This window comes from Panthera leo, chromosome A3, assembly GCF_018350215.1.
Source record: "Panthera leo isolate Ple1 chromosome A3, P.leo_Ple1_pat1.1, whole genome shotgun sequence".
NCBI lineage: Eukaryota > Metazoa > Chordata > Mammalia > Carnivora > Felidae > Panthera > Panthera leo.
The window spans coordinates 108,243,392-108,264,816 of NC_056681.1; the positions used below are offsets into that span (position 1 = coordinate 108,243,392).

The 21,425-nt window shown below is 38.9% G+C and overlaps 2 protein-coding genes across 4 annotated transcripts in view; one reads left to right on the plus strand and one right to left on the minus strand.

Annotated features, from left to right (window-relative positions):
• SOS1 (SOS Ras/Rac guanine nucleotide exchange factor 1) overlaps positions 1 to 16,215 on the plus strand; it is a 149,797-nt gene extending 133,582 nt beyond the window's left edge. For 2 of the 3 annotated variants that reach the window (XM_042933187.1, XM_042933185.1), the window contains exons 18-23: positions 1,562 to 1,734; positions 1,947 to 2,063; positions 3,565 to 3,829; positions 9,569 to 9,613; positions 11,307 to 11,425; positions 12,307 to 16,215. In XM_042933187.1, coding sequence (XP_042789121.1) covers positions 1,562 to 1,734; positions 1,947 to 2,063; positions 3,565 to 3,829; positions 9,569 to 9,613; positions 11,307 to 11,425; positions 12,307 to 12,798 — 1,211 coding nt within the window. In that variant the 3' untranslated portion in view covers positions 12,799 to 16,215. The remainder of the gene's footprint in view (positions 1 to 1,561; positions 1,735 to 1,946; positions 2,064 to 3,564; positions 3,830 to 9,568; positions 9,614 to 11,306; positions 11,426 to 12,306) is intronic. The other variant, XM_042933186.1, reaches the window with a different exon arrangement.
• Positions 1 to 21,425, minus strand: part of ARHGEF33 (Rho guanine nucleotide exchange factor 33) — a 91,844-nt gene that overhangs the window by 18,983 nt on the left and 51,436 nt on the right. The window lies entirely within an intron of this gene.

Here is a 21,425-nt window from a genome sequence, read left to right on the forward strand (position 1 = left end):
CCTCATCCTGTGCACAACCTGCAGTGACGGAGGACCAGAACCACTGATGCCTTGCCCGCGTCTGTCCTTGCAGCCTGCACCCTTCCTGAGCCCATACGCCAAAGCCCTGTGGTCTGGCCGTACTAACCAACGTACTGTCTCTGAGTATGCCTTCTGAGCTTCGTCGCAAACCAGCGCCTTCTAACACATAGATGCTTTGCCTAGAATCCCCTTCCAGCTTACTCTGCTCATTTGACTTCGCTCATTATTAGAGACTTTTTAGGCATCACTTCATCTGTGATGCTTTTTCTATTCACACCAGCCCAAGGCAGAGTTAGGCACACGTCCTCGGCGGCCTCACAGCATCTTACGCATTACTCTAATGCAGTACTGACCAAATTGTACTGTAGCCCACGTTCAAAGCTTTGAACTCCTTGAGATCAGGGACTGTGTGTCTTGTTCATCTCTGTGTCTGCGGTACTAAGACAGTGCTGGGCATACAGCGGAGACTCAGTCCTTGTGTACTGAGTGAATGAACTCAGGTACTCATACATTCCCTTTTCTTTAGTGGAAAGTACTTCAGGGGAAGACGCAGAAGCCTAAGAGACCAGGCCAAGAATAGCAACAATAGCATCAGCAATCACAACCGTAGCTGATTAAGCATTTACTTTAGTCAGACCTTATTCTAAGCCTGTACATACATTTACTCACTTATTTCTCACAACAACCCTGCTATCCTCATTTTACAGATGAGAAAACCAAGGCATAGAGAAGTTAAGCAACTTGCACAAGACCACGCAAGTAGAGTGCAGCAGAGTTGGCTCCAGAACCTTTATGCTAGAACAGAAAGGAACTCAGGTGCTCTGGAACCACAGGGCTGTGTACAGAATGAGAGCGCCTGTTACCTGGTTCCTTCTCCTCCTCACCCAGCGCACAGCCTGCAGTGATGTGGAAACTGGAGCTCATTTTCGACATTGCCACTAAATCTAAAAGTGCTGAAGATCAGAATAGAAATAAATTCTATGCAGTGCTGTGTTTGCTAGGCTTGCAGAGCCTTCCACACTCCCATGAGCAAGCCTATCCGAGCGGTACTGCCTCCGAATTACAAATCCTTAGCAACCTTTGAATAAGCAGAAAGTATGATCCTCTGAATTTAACATTTTCCTCTTTGGCCAGAAATACGTGTTATTAAGTGATGGGTTATTCTTAAAATTCCTTTAACAGAACGGTGACTTATGTCAAATACCATGTGGTTTTGGAGGTACGGAAAATTGGGGAGTCCTGATAAAACTCTTAAATTTCGTTAAACTTGGTCCCCCTTTTTCTTGGGTATTTATAACACTTAAGTGTCACAGAATAATTTGATACTTACAAAAATGTTTCTCTCGATATTTAGGTAGCTGGTTGTTTCTCATAGAATGGAAATCTGTGCCTTAAATCTTTGGTTATGGTGATTGAGATGGTACATTGTACATACGTTACTGTACACGTACATATTGATTGTACCTATGCCTACAGTTACTGACAAAAAAACTAGCTGGTTCCTTTTTCATCCTTGAAATAATTTCATTATATCTTCTAGGAATTTATCTAACTAATATCTTGAAAACAGAAGAAGGCAACCCTGAGGTCCTAAAAAGGCATGGAAAAGAGCTTATAAACTTTAGCAAAAGGAGGAAAGTAGCAGAAATAACAGGAGAGATCCAGCAGTACCAAAATCAGCCTTATTGTTTACGAGTAGAATCAGATATCAAAGTAAGTTGAATTATTTGAGGATACATCTTTCTAATTAAGTTTATAAACTGGCTGATGAAAGACAGGTTTATTTCAGAGAAGAGATAAAGGAAAATAAAACTAAAAATAACTCAAAGTTTCTTTTGTTAAATGTTTTCTGCAGTTATTTTTGTGAATGTCAGACTGCATTTAAAATATTTAATATTAATAACTGTTTATTTCTTTGCATTTAGAGGTTCTTTGAAAATTTGAATCCAATGGGAAATAGCATGGAAAAAGAATTTACAGATTATCTTTTCAACAAATCCTTAGAAATAGAACCGCGAAACCCTAAGCCTCTCCCAAGATTTGTAAGCATACATATATTCATATTTCTTTCATATTTGTATATCTTTTGCAGTTATCGATATCTGGTGATGTCATTAACACCATATGTGTTGCACAGATTAGTTTTCCATAAGGGCATTCGGGGATGAAGTGCACAGGTGATGGATAAAAGTAACGAATAAATGCTTAATAAATATGCTCAGGAATATTCCATTTGGCTGCATATAAGTGAGCAGTAATATTAATCTGAATAAATCCTGGTACACGAAGAAATTGGGCAAATAAATAAGTTTTGTTTTTTGTTTAAAAAATATTTTTAATGTTTATTTATTTTTGAGAGAGAGGGGGAGGGAGGGAGCACAAGTGGGAGAGGGGCAGAGAGACAGGGAGACACAGAATCCGAAGCAGGCTCCAGACTCTGAGGTGTCAGCACAGAGCCCAATGTGGGGCTTGAACCCGTGACCCATGAGATCGTGACCTGAGCCGAAGTTGGCCACTTAACCGACTGAGCCACCCACGCACCCCAATCATTTTTTTTTTTTAAACAAAAATGTTATCCAAGATTTCCTTTAAGGGCAGAAATTTGATTAATTTATACCAATCCTTTTATAATAAACATGTATTTATGACTTTTCTAAAGTAATGACTTAGGAAAACTTTTAACTATGAATCATTAGCCATAATAATAACAGGTTTGGTTAAAGATACTTTTGTGGGGGAAATAAAGTTTCCATTGTTTTCTTTACTTGCCAGTGCCTGGCCAACTTTATGTTTAGTATCATCACCTCACTGATCTGAACATAATCTCTCTTGTTCATAAGAAAGTAAAAAAATCAATAAGTAAATATAAATGGCTTCCTACGTAACCAAGATAAACTTCAAAGTATCTGTGAACTAAAGCCTATGCAATTACCTCACAAGAAAATTTCTCAAGCCTAAACCAGTTTCTCCAAAGATGGACTAAAAACAGAAAATTGGAAATAGCTATAGAGTCTTGCTCCAAAGAGGCTCGCTAATAGCACCCTGTAAGAAAATTTCAGAAACCTAAACATATACACACACAGATGAAAACTCCAGCAATTTAATGCATTTGTAAATAGCTCAAATGATTCCAGCATCACAGTATTACAGCATAGTAAGGCATCATAATTCATAATAATGATCCTGGCTTCTCCAGCAAGGTTAAATTCGTTCAACAGGGTCTATTTAAAAAGCTAGAGAAATCTACAATATATCTTAGAAAGAGTTCCATTCAAAAATACTAAGATAACAAATACTCTGGCATTTTTAGGACTAAGACTCAGCTATTTAAAGAAATTCATTGCCTAATATTTTAGATAGCCAAGGCTTTATGGAAATGGGATGTTAATATTTTAACTTGGACACTTTAGTTTTAATCATTATACAACTTCTTTACTAATGGTTTATGGTTTTCCTAGATAGTGAGTTTTACCGGGCATATATAGAAAAACCTTCCTTTCTGTTATGGTGTTTTAAATACTGTTTCTTTTGTTGTGTTTACAGCCAAAAAAATACAGCTATCCCCTAAAATCTCCTGGTGTTCGTCCATCAAACCCAAGACCAGGTACCATGAGACATCCCACACCTCTGCAGCAGGAGCCAAGGAAAATTAGTTACAGTAGGATCCCCGAAAGTGAGACAGAAAGTACAGCATCTGCACCAAACTCTCCAAGAACACCGTTAACACCTCCTCCTGCTTCGGGTGCTTCTAGTACCACAGATGTTTGCAGCGTATTTGACTCTGATCATTCGAGCCCTTTTCACTCAAGTAGGTGCTAAAATTTTAAGTGCTTAAAAGTAGTTGTTAGTATTCTGTGTGCTAGCAGTAATAAAGAATCTGTATAACTTTTTTATTTTTTGTAAATTTGTACACAAATACCATTCCAAAAGATATTATTATAAAAATATAAAGCAAATTCTGAACTCCAGCAACTTATAATTTTTTTAAAAACCTGTTGGAATTGCTCTCTTTAAATTTATTATGCTTTACTGAAAGGACTGGTGATGAAAATTAGTAATTTAAGCTTGAAAATTGGTATCCGAGTATTTGCTTTCAGTTGGTGAATTTAAAATGGCATCCCTCATATCCAGAGAAAACAAAGATAACTCCTGAAATCTGCAAGGATTGTCAGTCCAACGCTTTAAATGCTGCCTCCAAAATTATTATCTCCGCATACTACTCAGTACATCATTCCGGTTCCACCAAACTCTGTAGTTTCAGATTTTGCAGCAAGAATCAAATTCAAACTCTTCCTTAGTCTGCACCGTCTGGCGGACAGTATGTGGTGCCCGCTAATCCACTGCCTGTGCTTTCCAGCCCAGCCGGACAGATCTCCCAGACTGCACACTGTTGCTCACCCCTTTCTTATTTCTAGACCAGTGTCGTCTAATAGAAATGTAATATGAGCCACGTATGTACTTCAAATGTTCTACAGCCCCATTTTAAAAAGCAAAAAGAATTAGGTGAAATTAATTTGATTAATATATTTTATTTAACTCAGTGTATGCAGAATGTCATTTCAGCATGAACTCAGTATGAAAAGTTACTGAGATATTTTACATTCTCTTTTTTGTTCTAAGCCATCCAAATCCCATATGCATTTTACACTTACAGCACACCTCAATTCAGACCAGCCACATTCACATGTTTAATCCACACATGGCTGGTGGCTACCAAACTGTAATGCTCAGCTCTAGCCCTCTGAAGAGACTACGTTTTATACATGGGTCACCCTGCTTCCACTGACTTTCTAATCAATTCCACGTGCAGTTTTAAAGCTCTAAGAACACACAGCCTTTTTCCATTTGTTCAGTATTAAATCCAAACTTGAATCCCATCACCTTTAACCCTCTCACAGCCACTTGCACATGCTTTTCCCATTGGCTGTCAGCTCAATGTACAGACCAAGTTCAACCCCAGTATCTGGCAGCACAGAATCCAGTCCTGAGGGACAGCGTGTCATTATTGTGGGGAGGAGGTCGAGAGGCGGGTGACCTAGGAGTTAGGAATCAGAGGATCTAACTTTTTAACAAAAATCGACTTAAAATTATTCTTTGAAGGTATATTATTTTGAGATTTGGTCCAGAATCCTATTTATTTATTCCTGTGTTATACATACATTTGTAGTTACCCAGAAGTTTGTCTTGTCTGTTGACCACCCTAAAGTGTGTTTGTTTGGAGAATTACATCTTGGCTTTATTTTGCTCCTGGGGGTTATGGAGTCATGTTATATACATATATTTCTGATAAGTTCAAATAAATACCAGGTTAAGAAAAAAAATCCCACCTATTCTCCCAATCCTCTAAAGCTAAGTAATGAAACCAGCATTTTTTGCAGTATACCCCACCTAAAATCATTTTTTCTTCTGCCCACTTAACTGTTTGCAGGGTTTTTTTTTTTTTTCTTGAAGCAGAGAGCTAGTCTGTATTATAAGGATTCCCAAATAAGTAAATTATTGAAGTCCTGTGAAAGCTATCAACTGCAAATTCTACTTCTCTTAGTTTAAAAAGTAGCTACAAATGGAAGAGGTGGGGAAACGGGAGATAAGTTACCTGCTAGTTCCCTACTAGTTCCCTACTAGTGCTGAATCTTTACGATAACTAGCCAAAAGGGGAAGAAGGGGTCGTCTTGGAATGCAGCGGTCTGGAGCTGTGCTCTGCCGTGTGTGGCGGTGGAACAGGATTAAATACTGGACAAGTGGAGAAACCACTGTTCCAGGAGTTGGGCTTTGTAGTCTTAGCTTTGGGGGTTTTCTCAATTTCACTTTCTTTGTGATAAAGAAAACACCTACTCCTATTCCTTTTGCTCTTGGTAGAAACTGAAAATAACTGACTTCGAAATGAAAAAACCTAGCCAAGTCTAAAACCATCTGTATGTTCAGTTAGTCGCTTACTTAAAACTTACGTGGCCTGCGTGTAGTAAAGATCCTCATCTGCTGTCGACCTCACTTCTGCTTAACAGATCTGCTGGTACCATGGGGGCCACCACCTTGCCCACTGTGTTGCCACCACAGCGTGAACTACCCCTTCCTCAGGGCCTGGCAGGAAAGAGCTGCCGTGCCTACATTCTTACGTCATCTGAACACCTGCCACTCAACAGAACAGCAGAAAGTTCCGCTGCCTAAGTTTTTCAAAAGGCAGTTTGACCAGAATTTTTGATCAGTTATAATAGTACTGTTTTGCTTCATATAGTTTTGTCTTTCAGAATGATTTACTTTAAAACCGTACTTGAGGCACCTGGGTGGCTCAGTCGGTTGAGCGTCCGACTTCGGCTCAGGTCATGATCTTGTGGTCTGTGAGTTCGAGCCCCGCGTCGGGCTCTGTGCTGACAGCTCAGAGCCTGGAGCCTGCTTCGGATTCTGTGTGTGTGTGTGTGTGTGTGTGTGTGTGTGTGTGTGTGTGTGTGTGTCTGCCCCTGCCCCGCTCATGCTCTGTCTCCCTCCCTCTCTCTCAAAAATAAACATTTAAAAAAAATTAAAAAAACAAAACAAAACCATACTTAATTTTTCAGCCAGTATCTGTTGCATACCTCACTCCTTGCCTAGCACTCCTACATCACATTTTCTCTGGTAAAGTTTATAAATCTTACTGAGAGAGGAAAAATAATCATGGTTCAAAGAAAATCACAGTTTAGTGCTTTAACCATTGTTAAATGCTGCAATTCTCTCTTCGTACTGTGTTTATTTTTCACTCTCAGATTGCAAGCTTAACTAGAGAAGATACGTAAGGGCTTAGCAAAGCAAAGTGCTAAATGAGTGGTGAAGACATAATGCTGTAGGAGTTTACACAAACGACCACAGAATGGGCAAGAATGGTCACATCAAGCTTTGTGGTAAGGAACCTGGCCATCCTCTTAGTGCACCCACATACACCCTCACATTCAGAGCCCTGCCCCACACCCTGCCCTGGCCAGCTCCACCTTTGAGGTGATGATGACAGTGGCCCTGACCAGGGGAGAGACCACCCAGCTCGCTTGCTTTGTCTCTGCTGCTCTAACAAGGTGGAGAGGATGAGATGCTCTAGGGACCTCCCTGTGTAAAGATGGCCTGGTCAGAGAAGGGAGCCAGAGGCCCCACCTGGTCTGTGTGCTGCAGATGAGCTTAGCTGTGTCCCTCCGCAGGGGAAGCTTTGACAAGAAAAGATGGTAGTCCAAGCTTGAAGCTGGAATGCAAGGCTTTTCTTCCTAGAAGATTCTTGTAGGTGCTTAGTTTCTGATCTCAAATGAATTTGCATAACAGGCTTTTGTGAGTTTAAGAAGTTATTCATGATTGATTTTTGTCTATAGGGAAATTTTTGTCTATAGGGAAATGCTTATTTCTATTTTAAGAAAGACTCATTTATAAATTGAAAGCATCTTGAACAGTGGTTTCAATCCTGACTGTGCAGTATGATCCCGTGGGGAGCTTAAAAAAAAATAGCTATATGCCCAGCCCCTGTTTGAATTAGACTGGTATTAGCACTAGGAATCAGTAATTTTTAAAAGCTTTCCAGGGGGTTCTTTTTATTTTTTAATTTTTTTAATGTTTATTTTTGAGAGAGAGAGAGAAAGAGTGTGACTGGAAGAGGGGCAGAGAGAGGAGACACAGAATCTAAAGTAGGCTCCAGGCCCTGAGCTGTCAGCACAGTCGAGTGCAGGGCTTGAACCCACAAACCGTGAGATCATGACCTGAGCCGAAGTCGGACACTTAACCGACTAAGCCACCCAGGCACTCCAAAAGCTTGAGACTGAGAACCACTGAGCTGTCATTTGGGATTTGTACTTAACAAGTTAATACTTTTTTAATTAAGTGGGTTTTCACTCCTAACTCATTATAAGTAAATTTGTTCACTGACAAGGATTTCTAGTATATATTTCTTGATTAGAGCATGTATAATTCAAAGAGGGTTGGGTTTTTTTTTTTTGTTTGTTTGTTTTTTTTTTTTTTTGGCATTTTCCAGGCAGTGAGACCAAGAAATCCATTTATAATGACAAATCAGAAAAGTGCCCTTGATTTACCAAACATACAAATCTAAGCCTGCGACATACATATATATAAATATGACCAAAACCAAGTCTGTGTATGCACAAGTGTTTATGTATAGGTATAATAATTGTTTTTACAAGTCTGCAGTTTATAACTATCATAAGCTTTGTGTTTTTATTTTATTCCCGTATTATACTAAGTGTACTACCATATTCTTGAGGCTTATCTCCAGGAGGCATATTTATTTCCTTTCCAAGAAAAGTAGAAAAAACATAAGTAGGTAAACACTAAAGGTAAATACTCCCTTAACCCCTGTTATGCCTAATAAGCAGTGGAGTGAATCATTGACAGAGCAACTGCTTCATTTAATATCAAAGTATAAAAATTAATCTTCTGAGAGATAACTTATCAGAATTAGCTGGATTGCTACCTTTGGTAACTGTGGCCTCCAAATAAGTATCAGTACATAAGGAAGGGAGATTAATGGGATAGATTGTTAGAAACTGGGGTATATGGAAAATAAACCCATAGCTATAGAAGTAGCAATCACATTAATAATCTTGCCAACTGAACCTGGAACATAAAATTATTCTTGTTCTCACCAAAGAAGCTAAAAGAAACAGTGGTCCAAATTGAGTGCTTGTCTATTGTGGAAAGAGAGACAGGGGGAGAGACAAACCTGAGTTTTAAAAAATCAGCTGAGTCTAGTGTTACAGGAATTATTTTAGTCTCGTGGATATTATCTCTTCCGTATGTTGGTAATATGAGACAGTGTAACATAGACAACTATGTTGATTTAGAACCACTACAGATAACTTAACCTTTTGTCTGTTTTTCGCCTTTATTGCTCTTGGGGCTTTGACTTTTATGGTTTTCAGTTTTTTTCTTAGATGAATTAATAATCTGTTGAAGCATTGTAAAATTGTCAGTGAGTTTCCTGTACAAAATGTGTCTAAGTGCCAAATATTGATTTTTTTAAAGAAGTGTTCAAGAATATAGAAGGGAAAAGGCTATATCACTCTCAAGCTTGTTTTGTAATATCCAAAGCTGTAGTTATTTTGTCATGCTCTAAGAATAATTTCGTAAGTATATAATATTAGTAAGAAATTCCCTTTTATTTTTCAATTTACTAACATAAATTGTTTACTACTTATTTCACACAGTTGAGTTTTCAAAATAATCTCTAGTAAGTGACATATTTTTATATGTCCAGCTGAATTCTTTGCTTGAATTGAGTTTGTACATATTTTAAAAGTATTCCACTAATAGAGAAAACTTTAGTTTCCTCATGAATGCTTTTCATTGAATTATTATGGCATCAGGTAGTGAATCTAAAAGGAATCTTCAACATTCCCAGTATGATATTAACTCAATTCTTTATTTTTCTCAAAACTGAGACGTAATGAGCTTTTACGAAAAAGACTGTTGTACCCTTCTTTACTTGAATGACAAAAATAACATTTCTATCGTGGATGAATTTCTGCAGATGAGTTGAATTTATCAACGAAAGAAAAAAATCTGCTTCTCTTGTTTCCTTTCACAGGCAGCGATACCGTCTTTGTCCAAGTTTCACTGCCCCATGGCCCAAGTTAGTATATTTAGTTTAAGACTCCTAATTCTTGCTTTGGCTTCAAAAATTAAACCAAGTGCCCCCCTCCCTGCTAAAACTCTTCTTGGGCCTGGCAGCACTGGTACCCCGCTTGCAACATCTTAGAAGTGAGGCCTTCCCTTGTGCTACCTTTTGATCATAGATGATTTGCTTAAACGTATATACTCTTCATGCTTTTTGTAAAACCCTTTTCTCTTTTAAAAAAACATTATTATATGGGTGACTTCCACATTTAACCATTTCTTTCCCAACTGTAGAGTTCTTAGTAGTATTTTAATGCTCAACTTAAAAAAAAAAAAAAAAAAGCAAGAGCATGCATGCGCATATGGGAATGCTGGCGGCTACGGGCAGCGTCTGAGTCACAAGATACACTTAGCCTGACGACCTTGGCACAGACTGCAGGCAAATGACCGTAATTTGGCTTTAGAAGAACTATCTTATAGTTGTAACTACTTAAATCATGCGGCCTAAATATTCATCACTGTTAAGCGAAATAAAGTGCCATTACAGATATTTGCTTTTATTTTTAAAGTCAACTAACAATTCACCAAATTAGTCCATAAATTTTAAGCTAATAGGTTAATGGTTTTTGCTGTCCTTCATACAAATGGTTTCAAAATGTATCCAATGGAAGACATTAGTTATAAACTAATTAACTTATTACATAGTCTTTTAAGAAAAAAGGTAGGTGATTAAAATGTTTCTCATTTGAATAACATCAGTACACAAAGTACTCTTTAAGTTCTATATTGTTATAACATTTAGTTGACAAAAGCTTAAAGGAAAATGAGAACCTGCCAAGTATAATTCTGGATGATCATTTAAGTATTTTTTCATATCTTTTTTATACTGTGCATAAACTAACAACTTACATGAATGTTGTCTTTCATAATGTAATTATTTTATGCCTAGATTATGCCCTTGTCATCATAAATGTCTATAGGATGAGTTCTGATTAGAAGCTTTACTCACCTGTCTTGTGCCAGTTCATCAACTTTTTAAATCCGGTTCACTAGATTTAGTGTAATTTCTGTTTTTATCAGGGCTGCCTTACTCATCTTAAATAGCTCCATCACAATTAAAATGTTTGGATTAGAGTATGATGAACCCGATTTTCTGCCAAGGAGAGCCAGCCTATATGTAAGCAAAGTGAGGAGAGACCCCTCCCCCAGACACAAGATTCTTCCTGGCATCCTTTGAGACAGTCGCTGGGGAGAGCAGTTAAGATCAGAAACTAATCCCAAGGACTGACTACCACCTAATGGCAGGGAGATTCTATACTAATACAGTCAGGGAAAGAAAATGAGCCCATCACAAAGGCTTAACAAAATTACCATTCCAAAGGTTTCTCCCAGAAATCTGAGAATCATACCCAAATAAAAACTTCCAATAATTAACAGTGGGAATGTTATTTTGTTCCAAATGCAAAATAACGGAATATCTTAGGCAGCTTTTTTTTCCCCTGAAAATTCTGCTAAGAAATTTCTGCATGCTTTTATAGCAGTTTGCTTTGATAAAGGAAATACTACCGTGTATTGGTTTATTGAACTGCTTTTGATAATTCTGTACATTTCTTTTAATAAATATAAGCAGTTTCCAGCTAAGCCTTTTCAGGATTAATAGATGAGATAAAATTCCTGTGAACTGTTAAAAAAAATTTCACATCCTACAGGATCTGCTTCAGTATCATCTATAAGTTTAACCAAGGGCACTGACGAAGTGCCTGTCCCCCCTCCTGTTCCTCCACGAAGACGGCCAGAATCTGCCCCCGCGGAATCTTCGCCATCTAAGGTACGTAGAGAGTCCTGTCATCTGGAGCCCAGAGTCATTACAGTTACATTAGAATCACTTGCCTGTGTCTAGTTTAGTTCCTACCAGATTAGGTCAACACTTCAGGGTATCTGGGCTTAACTGAGTTTAGACGATGACTAAATACGGATTTACCCTGCGGTAATATTTATTTCCTATCTTCTGAAAGTAGTTTTTTGGTATGTTTTCAAAACCCTGTGAGTCTAAATCATGGGTACTGTCCAGGAGAAAACAAGTTTAATCCCAAAAGAGTAGAATGTAGTCTCACGCAGACCACACAGAGAAAGAAAAGCAAAGAGGTGTGAAGCTTTCTATATGAAAGCACGTTTTAAGTGAAACTTAAACATGACCCGTCTGCGCCCTTGATAATAAATCTGATATGCTTTTAAACGGGATTTTCATAACAGTTCTGGGTTGGAAGAGACCTTAAAGACTTGCAATAGCTATTTTTTTCCACTTGTTTAAATTTCTTTCTTTGCCAACTGTTGACTTGATTCGGTGGTTCTCAGAGGATCCGGAGAGCAGGGCACCTGGACAAGTCAGGACACTCTGCAGAGTGTCATAAAATGTGAACGTAGTAGGTTTAAAATTGTAAGATTGACTTAGGTTAAGTCATAAATTGTCTTAGATTGATAGGTGCACAGTAGCAAACAACAAAATTTTGAGAAAAATTAAAACTTGGAAAAAAATTGTTTTTAATGAATTGGCATAACTCCCTCCCTTTAAAAAATATGGCAAAACCCCCTGATCCGTGCCTCGCGCTCTTCCAACAGTGTGTTTGAAGACCCCAGTTCTTAATATAGTCACAGTACTGCATCAATTAATAATAAATGTGTGTTTTATTCCTTTTTCATTTGTGTTAGATTATGTCTAAGCATTTGGACAGCCCCCCAGCAATTCCTCCTAGACAGCCCACATCAAAAGCCTATTCACCGCGGTATTCAATAGCAGACCGGACCTCTATATCAGACCCTCCCGAGAGCCCTCCCTTATTACCACCGCGAGAACCTGTGAGGACACCTGATGTTTTCTCCAGCTCACCACTACATCTCCAGCCTCCCCCTTTGGGCAAAAAAAGCGATCATGGCAATGCCTTCTTCCCAAACAGCCCTGCCCCATTTACGCCACCTCCTCCTCAAACACCTTCTCCTCATGGCACGAGAAGGCATCTGCCATCACCACCACTGACACAAGAAGTGGACCTTCCTTCCATCACCGGGCCGCCGGTTCCTCCACGACAAAGCACTTCTCAACATATCCCTAAACTCCCTCCAAAAACTTATAAAAGGGAGCACACACACCCCTCCATGCACAGAGATGGACCACCACTGTTGGAGAACGCCCATTCTTCCTGAGTGTCTCTGTTCCAGGATGGACATTTTCCTAGCCCCAAATCCATTGCTGGCAATGGATGCACGGAATGTGCCAGCACTGAGGAGTTACAGTGACAACTCCAAACACTAACGACTCTACTTCAAGATGCAGTATAAGACAATGAATTTTAACCTAGACATAATTATAAAATGAAAATGGTATTCGTTTAGATACGGAAAGACTGATGTAGAGGAATTGGACAACTGATTGCACCTGAAAATCAAGTAAAGGGACTTTTTCCAGCCAATAGGCAGGAGTCCTCTTTTTGTGAAGTGATCTTTATCGTTAAAGGGATGGAAAACATAGTCTAGTGTCCAGCAGGCCCACATGATGACAGTTTTTGTAATTCAAAATATGCACTTTTTAAAAAGAAATCTTAAACAGGGATCTTCATATCTCCTTTGTTTTCCTTTGCTTTTACTCATCCTACTTTAGAATATTTTCCTAGAAATCATTTAAAGGACTGTGGGGAGTGGCTGTGGTGCCTGACCTTGTGGGAGTCCAGGCCCCGTGCTGTGCCACAGTCCCGTTTACAGGTTATTACAGTGAAGTGAATGGGTACCGAGGCTTCACCAAAGAGGTACTTTTTTTTCTTTTTCTTTCTTTTTTTTTTTTTTTAGGAATAATTATATTAATTTTAAGAGCATTCCCCCACCCACCCTCCCTACAAACAAAATATGGTGGTGATGCCTTCAAACAAGAAGTTTTGTGTCATTAACATGACAGAAGAACTTTTTAAAAAAATGTAACTGTCAAGTATACGATTTACATTTAGGAGACTGTTAATCTGTGCTAGATTGTTATTGCCCCTCCCCACCCCCCACAAAAGTTTACTGGTAACCCATGTCATGGCTCATAGCCGTCCCTCTAACCATTCTCTGGAAATGCAGTCACCCAGTGTGGAAAGGAGCATTGCTGGGCGTCCCTGACACCGCTCATGTTTTACGGATAGTTGAGTAATCCGCAGATCTAGAATTACCTTGCATTGCCGAAATCATGTGTATATAGTGAATGTTATATAATAAACCTGGCAGGTCTGTTTTAATTTAATTGAATAAAGATACAAATACTTTGTTTGGCTGGCATATATTAAATTATTATATGGAGAAAATGGTTGATTCTTATTTCTTTCAGTTGAAACACACACACACACACACACACACACACACACGCAAACACTAAGCATAAAAGCACGTATTGTGGTACGCCTTGGTTTCTAGTTCTGGATTGTATGTATTCATCTTAAAGAATGATAAAAAGTTGCAGTTTGGCATGTAGGAAAAAAATTTGGTTAGAATAGGATGGGTATCTTTTAAGCAGAACTTTGTAAGTTTTTTAATTTGCTAAGCAACATGTATACAGTTTGTTAGTTTATATTAAACATTCTACCTTGCTTGAGGTCTTTGCTCTATCAAAACTATTCATAATAGAACATCTACCTACATCATTAATATCATAATATGGATTATTCATTAAGCCTATGTACTGATCTTCTGAGTCTAACAAATACTGTGACTGAAATGCATGCAACTTGTTGAAGAGAAAAAGTTTTATTAATCTCCACTCTAATGTCTATGAAATGTGCAGCATTCCATCATTAGAGAGTCATCCATTCGTCAGTATCTGCATGTGTCCTCAGAATAATGAAGCAACATTTCAGCAATTCTGTTAACCATGCCATTAGAGACATTTTTAGAAGTGCTGCATCATGGTGCAAACCTAGTACTTTAATAATTTCCTGTGATATTTATTAGAGCATTAAATGTACATCACAGTAGTACAGTATATTGTCCTTTAAGACCAGAATGTTGATTGCATCATCATTAAGCAATCCCTCCTATCACATCCTTTCTTATTTATTTGTTAGAGTTGAATCTTTGTTTAATATCTGTACCATTCCTATTATGGTAGCCATTTTTCTCTCTGTAAAATGTCTCCTTTTAAAAGTCTCCCAAAAAATTAATTTCGAATCCACTCTTGTGTGCAACACGTCCATAAGACCATTCATTCAACAAGTGTTTATCTAAGCCTGCTTACTAGTGCTGCTACAATTAATCATAATACACATTCCAGAATCCCCCATGATTTTTTATTAGAACAGCCTCATTTTCCCTAGGGTTTCCCTTTGTCTGTCTTACTGATCACTTCTCTTTTTAATTACCCCACCCCACTCCATATGAGAACCTGAGAAGTCACATTGGAGCTCATTCAATATCTCCCTGGCCAGTGTGTTAGCCTTCATTAAAGGAGGCTTTTCAACCCGCCTGATCGTCTAAAGAGCAAAAGCTTAGATTTGGAGTTCTAATCATACTTCTCCCAAAGGGAACCAATCTTCTACCCCAGTGGTTCTAGGAGACCACTTCACTGTGCATCAGCACTGTGGATAGAGGATATTTGTATTCTGAAGCTGACATTTGGGTAAAAATATTTTCTGCAGTGGTGACTGCTTAGAAAAATTCCAATTGGGTGCCCTTAAATGGAGGTGGAGAAGACTGTATCCTTGCCTTCTTCATACATGAAACATGAATTAGCTGACAAATTTATTCTCTGTAGTAACTAAAATATACTTATTCAGGGACAAGAAGTGGCTGAGAAGACAAATGCATCACCACAAAATTCTGTTTTTGAATCCAGGACATTACAAGACAGTCAATGCAGCATGACTATTCCTAAACCACATCCCAAAACATGAAAAATTTCTTTTAGAAATGGAAATGTTCTTAGATGTGTCATCTTTGGATCACAAAATAAAAATATTTCAAGGTTGAATTTAACTTAAGTGGGCTATCAACCAAGAACAATACAAAGGGAGGCTTTTCACGTCTGAGCACTTTTTAAAACAGGAACAGATAGGTATATGTTTCTAAGTTTACTGAAAGATTATTTACTGTTCCCAGCCTTTCTAATGCATTTCAAGAATACAAATTATCAGGAAATAAACAAGCATTAAAAGTTTTCTTAATTAAAGGTTGTTGGGTATCAAAGGAGATATTTAGTCGATTACTACGCTCTAACAGCTCAAGAAATGTTTTAATGGGTCTGAATTTAGGAAAGCGCCTGCCACACTTCGTGATACTACAATCAACACAACAGTCTAGTGAACAAGTACCATTTCAGTTGGAGGCTATGTTATGGTTCTAAATTCTTCCTTAATGAGTTTTCTCATAAGTTGAAAGTTACATAAACCGAAACTTGGTATCTGTGATCATGATCTTAATTCTCAAGTTTGGCTTACTCTAGTCATGTATTTCATCCTCTGTCTTTAAAGACGGCTTAAATTCAGTTTTAAGTGGCTCAGCAAAACAAATAATGGAAATGGAGGGAGAGGTTCCCAATTTGTTAGTGTTGTACATATCAAAGAAAACCTTTTATTTCCTCCAGATTTAGAAAGAAACTAACCATTTGTTTCTTGGTATTCTGCTGTGGGTAGGTTCACTTGTTCTTTTAACCTATATTGTATGACTGTTGCACAAGTGTAGGTCCTGTTGCACATTAATCTTTATCAGTAAAATACAAACCACAGGGTTAAAATTGGTTTGGCTGAAAGAATTATGCAGAATTATTTGTAAGGGAAAGTGATGACTTAATTTGTTTATTCAATATTTCTCCTTTGAAGCATCTCATTACTAACTTAAAATCAAAATCCCTTACACATGAGCCAATGAAATATTTTGAGCTCTGGTTAAGAAGCATGAAGTCTATATGATTAAACAAAAGCACCTAATACTTGTTTTGTAAATTTCATGCCTTATTTTCCATTTTTGACACCGTAAAGTGCATTTTCTGTCGACTGTGAGCAAATTTCCCTTTTGCCTTTAATGAAAATAGTGCATTAAGTAGCCAATTGCTGCAGAATTACAAAGCAAGTTAGCTAAAGGTGGATCACATTGGACTACCACTCAAACAAGATGCATAGCATGGAAGTCACATGTGGTGTGGCTTTAGGGAGAGCGCACCTGTGCCAGATGCATGCCACTTTCAGTAGCTGCCAAATGTGCCTTTAATTAAGAACATCTCTAATTTGTTTCTTCAGATCAAGTCAGCATTTGGGGGCGGGATCAGGGCAGGGGACCTTGGGGTGCAAATATCTGGTGAGACACACCAGAGAAGAAGCCTTTGTCAAAGTGACATGTATAACTTCAGTTGAAACGTGTTCATGTATATATGTGTGTGTGTGTGTGTGTGTGTGTGCGTGTGCGCGCGCGTGTGTGTGTATTTGCCTTTGTTTAGTAGCACGGTATTTGCTAAAATAATTGTCGAAAAATTGCTCTGTCAGTCTTACTTTGATGTAAAAATAAAGTGCAGTCTATACATCTAATATGGCCTTTGTACCTGACCATGTTCGTAGGTAATCTTTGTATTCTGCGTGCAGCAGCATTTGGTTTGCATTTAAAGTGAAAATAATGGCTGTTATTTTTCTGGCATTACTAAGATAAATTGAAAAATAATAAAGAAAAATGCCTTACCTAGTCCACAAGTGTATTATTTTTGTATTTATTTTAGAAAGCACTCTTTTCAAGATCAGTCGTGATTCTCATTTTAGCTTGTGCTTTCCACATGCAAATAGTTTGTTCTATCTCATGGTCTTGCTTTGGAGACACTTTTTCCTGTATCATGTTCTCTATAAAAAGTTCAGTATTTCCTTCTGTATCAGGCTCTCTGACTGTAGTGAGCAGGAGGCCCTTGGGATGAAAATTAGTGACCTTCAGCATCACCTTTCAAAGGGCTGAGGGAGGCATTTGTATTCCATCAAAGTTTTAAGATCTCACAATTCCTTGACAGGCAAGTTTCACTGAGCCTGTTGGAAAGTGGCAACCTGACATTCAGCAACTCTTTCTAGGCTTGGCATAAAAAGATACAGTTTATGGTTATACACTGTAAAGAATTACACACTGTCAAGAATTTTTGTAAGTGTGAGGTCATTCATGGTGAACTGCAGAATGCAAAATTGATGAAAAACTGGGGTGCCTGGGTGGCTCACTTAAACGTCTGACTTGATTTTGGCTCAGGTCATGATCTCACAGCCATGGGACTGACCCCCACATCGGGCTCTGCGTGGAGTGTGGAACCTGCTTGGGATTCTCTCTCTCCCTTTCTCTGTCTCAAAAATAAACCTTAAAACAATTGGGGGCACCTGGGTGGCTTAGTGGGTTAAGTGTCCAACTTCAGCTCAGGTCACGATCTCAGGGTTCATCAGTTGGAGCGCCACATTGGGCTCTGCACTGAGTGCAGAGCTTGCTTGGCATTCTCTCTCTCTCCCCCACCCGCCTCTCTCTCTCTCTCTCTCTCTCTCTCTCTCTCTGAAAAACAAACTTAAAAAGAATATGATGAAAACTTAGAGATCTCATACCCTTACTCAAAACTTAAGGCAGGTGAGGCCTGGAGCAGTGAGATGACTAAGCCAATATCACGTGGCAGTTAGTGACTGAGACAACTGGCTCAACTTTGACTCCTGGCATTTGGAGGACTGTTTTTAGGAACAGCTAAAATGTATTTGCGGTTCCCCTCCAAATTTAAAGACACACAATCATTAATTTGTACAAATTCCATTTATAGGCCACTGAAATCCAAGCAGGTATTATTGAGTATATTCTAGGTAATCAATTTAAGAGCTAAAGGAAAATAACATTAATGTTGATATTAGTCAGAAAATAACATTAACACTGATATTAGTCAACCTGGTTCTGAGTTTGCTCTTGAAATGTCACTTGAATTTTAACCAGGTGGTTTGCTTTTTACTCATTTTAATCATGTTAGCTCATCACAGATTCAGGACAGTTAAGTCTCTAGGGTATAGCCCACAACTGGGCTAAAGATGTACATAGCTTCCAGAGGCAAGGAGAACTTTGACAGAGTAGAATTCCAAAAAATCTTATCCAGGGCTCCTGGGTGGCTCAGTCGGTTGAGCATCCACCTTTGGCTCAAGTCATGATCTCACAGTTTATGAGTTCAAGCCCCACTCTGGGCTCTCTGCTATCAGAGCAGAACCCTCTTCAGATCCTCTGTCTCCCTCTCCCTGCCCCTCCCCTGCTTGTGCACGTTCTCTTCCTGTCTCTCAAAAATAAACATTTAAAAAAATCGTATGCACATTCTAACATTTTAAGACTGTTGATTCTCATTAGAGGCAAAAAAAAAAAAAATGCCGTCCTTTTTTAGAAGCTAGTTTCTCTACCTTCATGACTCCTCAAGAAAAGGAAGAATCACTGTGGTAAAGTACAATAAGCAGTTGCTTTGGAATCACACATGTCTGTGTTCATATTCTGGTTCCATTACTTACTAGATGTGTAACTTTGGAGAAGTTACTTAAATAATCCTAGTCTCTGTTCCTCATCAACACATGAGGTTAATAGATCTACTGGGGACTATGTGAGGTTTAAAGGTGATATGTGTAAAACCCAATGCCTTTCACAGAATAGGTGCTTAATAAAGGTAACTAAAGATATAAGGGATATGCTTTCAAAGTCGGCCTGCTTTTAGGTATCTTTTAAGAAGCTGAGACTTCATCCTGAAGTCCCCCTAACTTGATTCTTTAGTATCCAGATTCCTTTGATGTTTACTATCACTTCAATTGGTTTTGAGTGACTGTATTATAAACATTTGATAGGGCCTATCTGACTATTCAAAAATATTTACTGTTCCAGGTCCACTTCTGATGTTAGGAATACAGCAATGAACAAAACAAACAAAAATCTCTATCATCATGAGATTGGTTATCTAGTGAGGAGATGTAGACAATAATAAGAAAGAGCATATTATACATTAGAATGTTGTAGCTGCTATGAACAACAAAAAATAAGGTTCCTGGGAATGTAGGGGACAGGTTGGTGATATATAAATGGGATGGTCAGAGTCAGCTCATGGAGAAGGTGGCATATAAGTAAAGAAGGAGGTGAAGGAAGGAGATGTGCAAGTGTCTGAGAAAGGAGTATGCCAGGTCATGGGGAAAGGCCAGTTCAAGAGCCTAGAGGCAGGAGCATACCTGGTACATGTAGCGAGGTTACAGAATAGGAGATGCCATCAGAGGTTTAATGGGATCCAGGTCACTTGTAATGACTTTGGCTTCCTTTAGAAATAAATAGAGCCCATAGAGCATTTGAGCAGGGGATCACTCTGGCTGCCATGTTGAGAATAATTAGGGGTTAAGACTGGGAGTAGGGAGGCTAGCCCAGTAGAAGGCAGCTTGGGCAAGGTGATAGCAGTGGAGGTGGTGGGAAGTTGTTCAGAGTCTGGATGGATTTGGAAGACAGCCAATTTGCTGAGAGCCTGAACATGGAGTTTAAGAAATAGAATTGTCAAGGATGACTTCAAGGTTTTTAGCCTGACCAACTAGAAGGACAAAGTTACCATTAACTGAAGTGGGAAAAGTAGAGTTGAAGCAGAGGCTAGGACACGTGAAGTTCAATAAATATGTCAGACATTTGAGGGGTGCCAGGAGGCAGTGGGAGATGTGAGTCCGAAATCTGGGAAAGAGTCTGGAACAAGGATATAAAATGGGGAATCACTTCCACAGAGATCATATTTTAAAGCTAGCCCACTGGATAAGATCACCAAAGAAGTACAGACTGGAAAAAGAAGATATCTAAGGAGAGCCCTGGGACCCTCTAACAAGAGAGAGAGAAGAAAGGAGAACCAGCAAATAGACAAAGAAGGAACTGCCAATGAAGAATGATGGCAGCCAAAAGGGTGTTGTGCCCTTGAAGCCTAGTAAATTATTTCAGAAGGAAGAGGTGATAAGCATGTCAAACACTATCTGATAGGGAGAGTGGAGTACTCATTTAGCAAGGCGAAAGTCAGTGATGATCTGGACATGACCGGTGTAGGGGGGAGGTGTGAGCCCAGTGAGTTTAAATTTTTTTTTAACATTTATTCCTTTTTTGAGACAGAGACAGTGTGAGCAGGGGGAAGGACAGAATCCGAAGCAGGCTCCAGGCTCTGAGCTGTCAGCACAGAGTCCAACGCGGGGCTCAAACTCATGAACTGTGAGATCGCAACCCTAGCCGAAGTCAGACGCTCAACCAAATGAGCCACCCAGGCGCCCCGGTGAGCCCAGTGAGTTTAATGATAAGAGGCAAGAACTGGAGCAGTTTCCTCTTTCAAAGGTAAGCAGAGACGTGCAGCATAACTGGAACAGTCAAGATACTTTTTGCTTTAAAAATGGGAGAAATAAGAGCATGATTGTATGCTAAAGGGTTTGCCCCAGTTGGAAAATGTGATAAGGAGAGGGTGACCTAGTGCTAAATGGAAACAACCCACTTAGACAGAAACACACACAGTATCGAGCAACAGTCCTTTACAAAGTAGATCCCACTGTCTTCAGATGAACAGCTTTACATACACGAGGAGGGAACACAACACACTCCATTTTCCTGCTAAGAATTAAGAGAATTTTAATGCTCCTACCTCTGAAGGGAATGAGGGAAGAAGGCGGGAGGGGGAATGTATTTTATAGATAAGAAACATGTTTAGATGACTTACCGAGATCATGTATAAGCTCTTTGAAAACAACAAGTTTTGGAAAACAAGTTATTTGGGTAGAAAGCTCTTGACTATTTTGCATGTCTGACAGCCTCCAAAAACAACATCTTCAGCACTGCCCAAATCATATCCC